The following is a 9,403-nucleotide window of genomic DNA, read 5'->3' on the forward strand; positions in this document are numbered from 1 at the left end:
ACCATTTATTTCAAACAAAAAAATTTGTATGAGTTTTTTAATTAATTTTCGTAAATGAGATATTGATTTTACATATTAATTTGTCAAAATTTGAATTTTTTATCGTTTATCTTTGATTTCATATGGCTGATATATATTAAACCTCTTATAAGGTTGTCTGGCTCTCTAGCATCCTAAAAAAGACAACAATAATAAATTCAATTTGAAAATTGAGGCTTTCGGAATAATAGTCAAACTTTCAAAAATTTTAATAACTCAATTAGCTCAAAAATTAATGTGAGATATGATTATAAATTTTGGGATCCAATTTGAGTCTATTGAAATTTTGAGAATTAAATTGAGTCAAATTTTAATTTTCATAGACCAAATTAAATATTAAATTTAAAAAAATAAAACTTAAATTTATGACAAATTAATCTTTAATCTGTCGATTTGAGAGATATTATAATCAATAAAAAAATTTAAAATAAAATAATCTGTTAAAACAGTTTAAATTTGCCAAATATAATAAATTTAAACTATTTTTTTGTTTTACTAGTATTATGTTAGGGAATAATACTATAAACGATAATGTTAGAAGACAAAAAAAATTAAAATTTATCCTATTTATTATTTATTAATTATTACAATAAATAATAAAAAATAAAAAAGATAAATTCTAGATGTTTTTTGTTAATATTTTTTGTTATCCAACATTTATGAAATTCACCAAGGATCGAATTCTTGACCTTTCGGATCTAGAACTTTAATACTATGTCATGAATTCACTCATAAGCATAACCTGACAGGATAATGAAACACTAATGTTCATATATCTAATACTTCCTGAACTTTTATTGTACACATTGTACGCTTAGGCCATTAACTTCTTATACTTTCTCGTTATAAATAGATAGTTAGGATAGATAGGTAGCAATAGCATTGGTGATTAGTGGCATGCAATTATGGATAAATGGGATCTTGAACTCGGTCTTGCTCTCCCAAGCAATTCTCCTTGTGCAGGCTCTAATGATGATATGGAGGAGGAAGAGGTTACACATCCCACTCTGTGTCTCCTTCCGTTAACTCCTGGCCACTCATGGAGGAAGAAACGGCATAGGATGTACGTGAAGGTGAAGATGGAAGGTGTAGGGATTGCAAGAAAGGTTGACCTCACCATGCACCATTCATTTCACACCCTTAACCATGCCTTGCTCCACATGTTTGGAAAACCCCCTCATCAATTCTCAAACTCCTATCGCCTCCTTTTTCAGGACCAACAAGGCCATTGGCTTCTCGCCAAAGATGTCCCATGGAGGCAAGTACCCACTTCATTAATTATTCTTCTTCTCTAAATAACCCCTTTATACTTACTTAACCTCATTTTCTCGTTCTAATGCAGAACTTTCCTTAACTCTGCGCAGCGTCTCAAACTGCTCTGAACCACCACCACCATCGTACGAAACTAATAATTAAAAATTATTAGATAATTTAATATGTTTGGCTAAATTATTATCAAATAATTTTTAATCATCAATTTCATAAGAAGATAAGTGTAGGTAAATTTTTATATTATCAATTGTGTATTGTCTGACTAGTTAGTTAATTTATATGCTATAATTGTAATATCTTCGATCTTATCACCAACTATCTTAAATATCTCCGAACAAACAAGCTGAAATATCAACCAAAACATAAGACTATAAGAGGACTCCACTCCATCTCTCATATCTCTCCACTTCAAATTAAGCAAATCCTCGCTTCCTATCAAAAAGATAAATATTATCGAAGCATCCGAGGGAGTTTTTTTTCTTACCAAAGGTATGAAAGCTTGAGTTTTTACTTTTTATAATCTTGTGTTAATTTTTCATTTCACTCTTGCTTCTCAACCATGGTAAATAGGAGTAGTGTTTATTTTTTAAGTGTCGAAATAAATAAAAGATAAACTAATTTAACCCAACTTCTTCAACATCAACATTTAATTTTTAACATTTTTTAGGCCTTTTTCTTTGGACATTTATTTTTTAGGCATTTAAATATGAATAGTAACCGTCGGTGGTTGAAAGTTAACGACTAATTTGTAGTCTTTGATATTTAACTATTTAGTTCAACTTATTCTTAATTCTTAATTAACATCAAAAGTAGCTGTTGACTCAAATTCACATCACTTTTTTTAGGTCATGCAACTAATTCCATTGTTACCATTTTGGTTAAAGAATTGATTGCATGTTGGAGTAGAAAAAAATAAAACAAAATTAACTATGTATACGAAAGAATACACCGCCATGAGGGGTTTTTTTGAGACGTAAACGGACTTAATGATGAGATTTCTCAAGCTTAACTTGGGCTTTCAAAAGTTGAAAAATGCATAAGATTTTGTTGGGTTTGGAAAGCAACAAAAGAACATGGACCGAAACGGCCGCGGGTAGCAACAAAGGAGCTCGATCCATGACGAAAAAAAGGAGGTTTAATTTATTAAGGTTTTGTAATCTTTACATGTATATCTATTAGGGGGGCAAAGCAGGCCAACCAGCCCCAACTTCTCCCGTTTCGCCTAGGTCTGTGCCATAAAAGGAACGGATCAATCCTTTCCACAAATTAAAATAGATTTAAAATGCTAAATTGTCCCACTTTATAGCGAATTAGCAAATCCGCACGCTATCTCGCTTGATTTTTTTTTAAAAAATTCATTAAAATTAATAAAAAAATAATAATTAAAAAATCAAATATAAATAAAAAATAAGTAAATTATAATATAAATTTTTTTAATTTTTAAATTTAATAAAATTATTCAAAATAATATTTATCAATAAAATCATCTTTATTTTAAAAAATAAATCACATAATTTAAGCATATATACAAAATTATAAAATAAAATAAATAACGTTAATAATTAAAAGAAGAATAAAAATAAAAAATATTTAAAAAGTATATAATTATTAATTTTATAGCAGTAATCACTTTTTAATTTAATAAAAAATAAAATAAAATAAAGAATTTGACCCGATGGGCCGATCTGCACCGCCAAACTCCGCAATTTTGATGGTGCGGATTTGGTAGATATCAAATCTTAACTCGACTCGCCTTTTTAGGAAATTCGGCGAGTTAGCCTGACGGATTCAACCTGTTTTAACACCCCTAATATACATGTTACAAAGAAAATACACTTTTAAAACTAGCTCATTTTGGTGTTTAAGAGAGAAAAAACCAATTAGGTTAGTGATATCAAATTTCAGATTTTACAATTAACTATAAGTAAAATGGTCCAACATCTTTAGCTCAATAGTTCAACTTTATATTTTTAAATTTTAAATATTATTGACTAACTACAGATTAAAAATAATAAATTATGCTGGCCTATAGTATTACTCAATTAAAATTTATATATTATTTTTTTAATTTTTTTATTTGTCATTTTTGTGTATGCAAGTATGTATCGGATTGTTTTAATATATGTTACGCTGCGATCAAATAATATTCACCGATGTCAATTTAACAAAGAAAATTATGTAGGCGTTAACATTAGACATTCACGTTTTTTTAGAACCTTCTTTGTGAAAACTTTGCCCCATGTTAAGTCCAGATTGACAAACTGAAAAGGTAGACCTTTTTAACAGAATTGATAGATTATGTTTGATTAAATCTATTACTTCTGCTTTATCTATTTATCATACGTAAGTCTCTCTTTTTTTTTTCTTTTGTGTGCATAAAAGCTAATGCTATCACAAGGTCTTTCTTGTGGAAGGAGCAAGTTGATGAGCGATGCCTTAAACTGGTCAAGTGAAAGATAGTTATTACTCTTCGTAAGTTTGATGGCCTAAGTATTAGAGATACGAAATGCATAAGTCTGACTTTAATGGGCAAGCTTTTGTGGCAATATCTTCATAGTCTTAATAAGCTCTGGGTTCGGGTCTTGAAGGCTAAATATGGTCAGGATGTTCTTATGGAGAGCAGGAATTTTATTAGTGTCTTGGGTATTTAGCGTGACATCATAAAAACTAAGATCAAGATACAAGAGAGGTTTTCTTGAAACACCGATAGTCTTTCTCAATCCTTTTGGTTTGGAAAGTGGCACCCGGATGGTTATCTTATTGCTTTTGTTCTTTTTGTTCATATTACGAACACAATTTGAGGGTGAAGGATGTGTGTCCCACGATCACTGGAATTAGAGAGTATTGTTCACTCCTATTGATAATGACTTTAAAATCAGGCTAACTTCTATTCGACTAGTTTTGTCTTGTGGCTCGGGATTTAAAATGTCGTGCCATCCAGTCGATTCCGTTGCCGTAGAGGCTTAGCTGTCTCTCCAATCTTCCCTTGTGCAACCTGGTGGAAGAAGATGTCTTGCATTGCTTCATAGATTGCATTAAAGTCCAAGCTATTTGGCATGCCTTGGGAATTGGACGAAACATAGATGGCATTGGCAGAAATTTTCATAGTTGGGCCAAGTTTAACCTTTATGCTAGCAATTGCTTATTTTCCGCGGCAATTTGGTGGATTTAGCATGATCGCAACAATGATGTTTTTAAGGATGATGATGCCTGAAATACTTTTAAGATAATTCTTCTAATTAAAGATGTAGCTAAGGAATTTGGTGCCATGTCTGTTTTTATGGGAATGCAAAATCGAATTCTCCTTCCTTTTCTTTAATTTCTCCTCTTAATTCAATGATTAAATTGAATTGTGATGCTAGTGTTTTGATTTTTCGGCATGTGGTTGATTTTGAGTGCATTCATAAAGATCACTTACGTAAATGGATTAAGGATTGTTCAGGTATTTTTTCTTGAGGTCAATATTGTTAGAAGTGAGCTTTTTGCCATATTGTGTGATCTCTGTTCGACTTGAAATTATGGATTTAAAGAGGTCATTTGTTAGACGGATTACATCGATGCGTATCATGCTATTGTTCAAAACTCTTCGGGAATTTATCTTAATCTCACCGTCAAGATCCAAAAACTATGTAACAGATCCTGGACTGTGGATTTGACTCTAATCCAACTGACTGCGAATGCAGCAGTAGATTACATGGCGAAAACTGCCGTGCGTTGCAATATTTCTTATATGAAGTGGTTGTTGCCCAGTAGGATTTGGTTGAGTTTTTAGCAAAGGATATGTCTATGGGTGTTCAACTGTTCATGGATCCAATCCGATCCATATATCTGCGGTGTTTATTCGAATCCAATGCGAAAATTATGGATATAGATCCGATTCGCACACTAATAGAATTGGATTGCGAAATTTTTGTATGTATCCGCATATTCGATCCACATATCCATGGATTCGCAAAAATAAATAAATAAATAAGTAATTTTTTATGTTTTATTTTAACTAATAATTATCATATATTTTGTATTATTTTATTTTTATTATTTTAAAAAAGTATATTTAATATTATTTTAAGAGTAAACATGTTTAAAAAAAATAGAAAAAAGGACTTTATTAAGTTTTTTAAATAAAAATAAGCTTTTAAATTTTTTTTTATATTTTGCGGATATATCCGATACACGAACCGATTCGCAAATGTACAGATCGGATCGGATCTACTCTTAAAACATGTGGATATTATATCTAATGATTTTAGTGCAGATCGAATTGAGATTTTGACCATAACCAATCCAATTTGATTCGCGTTCACATTAGATATGTCTATTTTATTTTAGTTTTTTTTTTGTGTTTCTTTTGCCTTAAAAAAAATCTACTAATGCCAGTTCAACAAAAAAAAAAATTGTTGGCACCGTCACATTTTGTTTTAGATCTTATTAATTATTAGTTGTTGATTTGAATTGATTATAGTTTACCCTAAGGAATATGATAGATTAATCATTAGAAGTTGAGTATTTAGAATTCTAATTCATCTTTTTAATTATTTTTTTAATTTATAAATAATTTTTTTTTGAATTTTTTATCTTTTTAATATTTTAAAAAAATAATATATTTAAATATTAAGAAAAATAAACAAGACACTTAATTATTTTTCATATTATATATTAATTCTGGAAAGATGATTAAAATAAATAAAGATGGAGTTTACTGCACATTGAATTGGCGTGGACTATAAAGAAGTCAAGAAGTGAAGAAGGAAATACAAGATGCAATAAATGTAGTATAACTAATTTAATATAATTTAATTTGATAAAAAGTAATAATTATTTTAATTCAAATATATTCTTGTATTGTTTGTCAACACTAGAATAATAATAATAATAATAATAATATAATTGAAAATACTTAGTTATTCCACCATGAATTTCAAATTTATTAAATTTTAAAACAAGATAAGATTAGCTAAATCTATTTCCCAATTCAGATATATATGATTTAATTTAATTTAAAATAAGATAAGATAAACAGCATACTCCCTCTATATATAGGAAACACCAACAAAGAAAAATAAGTAATTCTTATAGAATAGAGAAGAAATACGAAGAAGTTGCAAAATGTTTCTTAATTAAGTGAGACAGGCATTGATAGTTTGCACTTTGCAGCAGGATTGGTCTTCGTACAAAAGGTAATTTACCTATTTTATTTGAATACAAAATGCATGGTTATGATTACTTTATTACTTTCATGGTAATTTAATTAGTTTAGATAATAGATAGTAGTAATTTAATGAAGTGTAGATGAAGTTGAGGGATCCAAAGAAAATAGTGATTAATGAATTGTTAACGCGACGGAGAAGGCGCAGGGTCTGGCCGCTTCACCGCCGAAGCGACGTTTAGCGTTGTGACACGTCATCACCTTCATGTGGTGCATATTCAGAAAGTGCATAGTAGTTAAGAATGCTTAACATGCTTATTATGTTGTTGTCACTTGTCAACGTAACATTAACCTCGCTAACAACATGCTTTACTTAACTAGATACAGAGAGAGAAAGAGAAAGAAAGAGCTACCTTGTCTCTCACCCTCACGGTGTTTCTCTTCTTCTTCTTCCTCTTTCTTATACCTCTTTCAAAGTTCGAAAAGCCATATCTATCAATTTTTTTTTTATTATTGTGAATCCGTTCGTTTCTGTGAGGGGACAGAATCCATTGTTAAGATTCCTTGGAGGTTCCCTCAACTCTCTTTCATTCTCCTTTTTGGTCCTTTCTGTTCCATCTCTCCCACTTCAACCTTGCTTCCCGAATCTGGAAAAAAAATTCGTTCTTTCTAAATAGGTCGGTAAGTTTTCATTCTTGTTCCTCTTTATTAGGGGAACAATTGATTTTGTTGATGTTGTTGATAAAATCTGAATTAATGTATTTTGAGTAGTTTAATAGTTGTTATGTATCTCCATTAGGTTGTTCCAATTTTAGGTACACAAAAATAGAAATGGACGATTTTTCATTAATTATTTTGGTTTCTATTATAATGATTTGTTATGTAGATTATCTCCTGTAGCTCAGTTTTATTTTTCATTAATTAGTTGTTGATGAATGCTGTTGGCATTATTTTGTAGGTGAACATACAAATCCAATGGCAAATAAAAATCGATTGAGTTCTGGTTCTAAATACAAAGTAAAAAGGGTCCATTATTGTGTGTTGCTAGCATTATTGGTGTCATTATGTGTATTAGGGATTGTATTCCATGGTAGAAAGATTTCTTATTTCTTCAGACCCTTATGGGACAATCCCCCTAAACCCTTCACACGCATACCTCACTACTATGCTGAAAATGTAACCATGGATCACCTCTGCCATCTCCACGGTTGGTCCCTTCGATCCCACCCGCGCCGCGTCTTCGATGCTATCATATTCAGCAATGAATTAGACATGCTTGATATAAGATGGCACGAGCTTCAACCTTATGTCTCCAAATTCATCATCCTCGAGTCCAACACCACATTCACAGGCATTCCAAAGCCTCATTACTTTGAATTAAACAGAGAAAGATTCGCCTTCGCCAAAGAAAAGACTGTCCATGGCACCTTCCCGGGAAAACTTGCAGTGCAAGGATCATATGAGGACCCATTTCTGCTGGAGGGAAGACAACGCGCGGCCATGAATTCGTTGATCCGGCGAGCAGGGATATCCAATGGAGACATTCTTATAATGGCTGATACAGACGAGATTCCAAGCCCACAGACACTGAAGCTTTTGCAATGGTGTGATGGAATCCCTCCATTGATGCACCTTGAGCTTAAGCACTACATGTACTCGTACGAGTTCCCGGTGGACTACAGCAGCTGGCGAGCGACGGCACATGTGTACTCGCAGCACACTCAGTACCGGCACTCGCGGCAGACTGACCTTATGTTGGCAGATGCAGGGTGGCACTGTAGCTTCTGCTTCCGGAAAATGTGGGAATTTGTGTTCAAGATGACTGCATATAGCCACGCAGATCGTGTGAGGTACAAATCGTTCCTTAGCCATTCAAGAATTCAGGACATAATTTGCAGGGGTGATGATCTCTTTGACATGCTCCCTGAAGAGTACACCTTCAAGGACATCATCAAGAAGATGGGGTCCATTCCCCCTTCTGCTTTTGCAGTTCATCTTCCTGCTTACTTGATTCAGAATGCTCATAACTTTAAGTTCCTTCTTCCTGGAGGTTGCTTGAGAGAAACACAAACTCCACCTTAGGGTAACAATGTTAATTAATTAGATCATGCTAGGTTAATGTAACAACAATGTATATTTCTAGTTCTAATTAAACTTTTTAACAATTTTCATTTCTATAACTGCGTGTGCATTAATTCTTAGTCACAAATTACGTGAATGGAATAAGGATTTAATTTCTAATTAATTAAAGTTGTTGGTAATAAATTATGTCATAGCTAGGTGGTATGTGTGGGATAGTACCATAACCACTTGTTCAACACTCGCGGTTAGAACATCCCTAAAGTGTGGGTAGTTACCATTACTTTGTTTTTTTTTTTTTTTTTTCATACAACTCACACACACACATTTTAACACACTCTATCTGAGGGTTCTTAATCCACTGTCTCCATCGAGACTTGAACCCGGGAATGTAAATTATGAGATTTAAGTTTGATGTCTCCATTGAGATTGGTAAGATTTTTGGAATAGATGCTTATGCATTTTGTTTTGTATTTGGTAAATTAAAGAATTCATGTACTTATATTTGCATTTTTTAAAAATTATGACATTTTTTAAAGTACCTAAAGGAGAGTTTTTTTTTTTAAATTAGCTTGTATTTATCAAAATTAAAAAATCTAATATAATTTCATATATTGAATAACTGGGGCGGAGTTAAAAATTTTTTTGAGAGGGACCAACATAAAAAATATAAGTTAAGAAGAGAGAAAAATTAAAAATTAAAAAGAGACCAAACTAAAAAATTAGAGACTTATACATATAAATTATTAATTTTGAGGGGTCATTGCTCCCTTCCCTCTAACGGTTGATTAATGTCTAAATTTAATTCTTATATTAATTTTTATTATAATATTTTTTAATTTTAAAAATTATTTTATTAAATATATT

General features: G+C 31.5%; 1 protein-coding gene and 1 non-coding gene across 4 annotated transcripts; both read left to right on the forward strand.

The window, feature by feature from the left end:
* Window positions 1-835: 835 nt before the first annotated feature.
* On the forward strand, window positions 836-1,607 carry LOC112701813 (uncharacterized). The gene is made up of 2 exons (XR_011864464.1): window positions 836-1,297; window positions 1,382-1,607. It is a non-coding gene; the product is annotated as an uncharacterized protein (transcript).
* A 4,765-nt stretch (window positions 1,608-6,372) lies between these two features.
* LOC112701793 (uncharacterized) lies at window positions 6,373-8,637 on the forward strand. Of its 3 annotated transcripts, none has more exons than XM_025752569.2 (2): window positions 6,373-6,488; window positions 7,416-8,637. In XM_025752569.2, exon 2 carries the CDS (start codon window positions 7,433-7,435, stop codon window positions 8,537-8,539), a length of 1,107 nt encoding a protein of 368 aa, XP_025608354.1. In that variant the 5' UTR covers window positions 6,373-6,488; window positions 7,416-7,432; the 3' UTR covers window positions 8,540-8,637. The 3 variants fall into 3 exon arrangements, with proteins under 3 accessions (XP_025608354.1, XP_025608340.1, XP_025608347.1); XM_025752555.3 differs by lacking the exon at window positions 6,373-6,488 and adding an exon at window positions 6,630-7,134; XM_025752562.3 differs by lacking the exon at window positions 6,373-6,488 and adding an exon at window positions 6,783-7,138.
* Window positions 8,638-9,403: the final 766 nt, after the last annotated feature.

This window comes from Arachis hypogaea, chromosome 1 (genome assembly GCF_003086295.3).
Source record: "Arachis hypogaea cultivar Tifrunner chromosome 1, arahy.Tifrunner.gnm2.J5K5, whole genome shotgun sequence".
Classification (NCBI taxonomy): domain Eukaryota; kingdom Viridiplantae; phylum Streptophyta; class Magnoliopsida; order Fabales; family Fabaceae; genus Arachis; species Arachis hypogaea.

What these genes read in the sequence shown, in the direction of transcription:
- LOC112701793 (XM_025752569.2), top strand. Translation starts at nt 7,433, where the DNA reads ATGGCAAATAAAAATCGATTGAGTTCTGGTTCTAAATACAAAGTAAAA.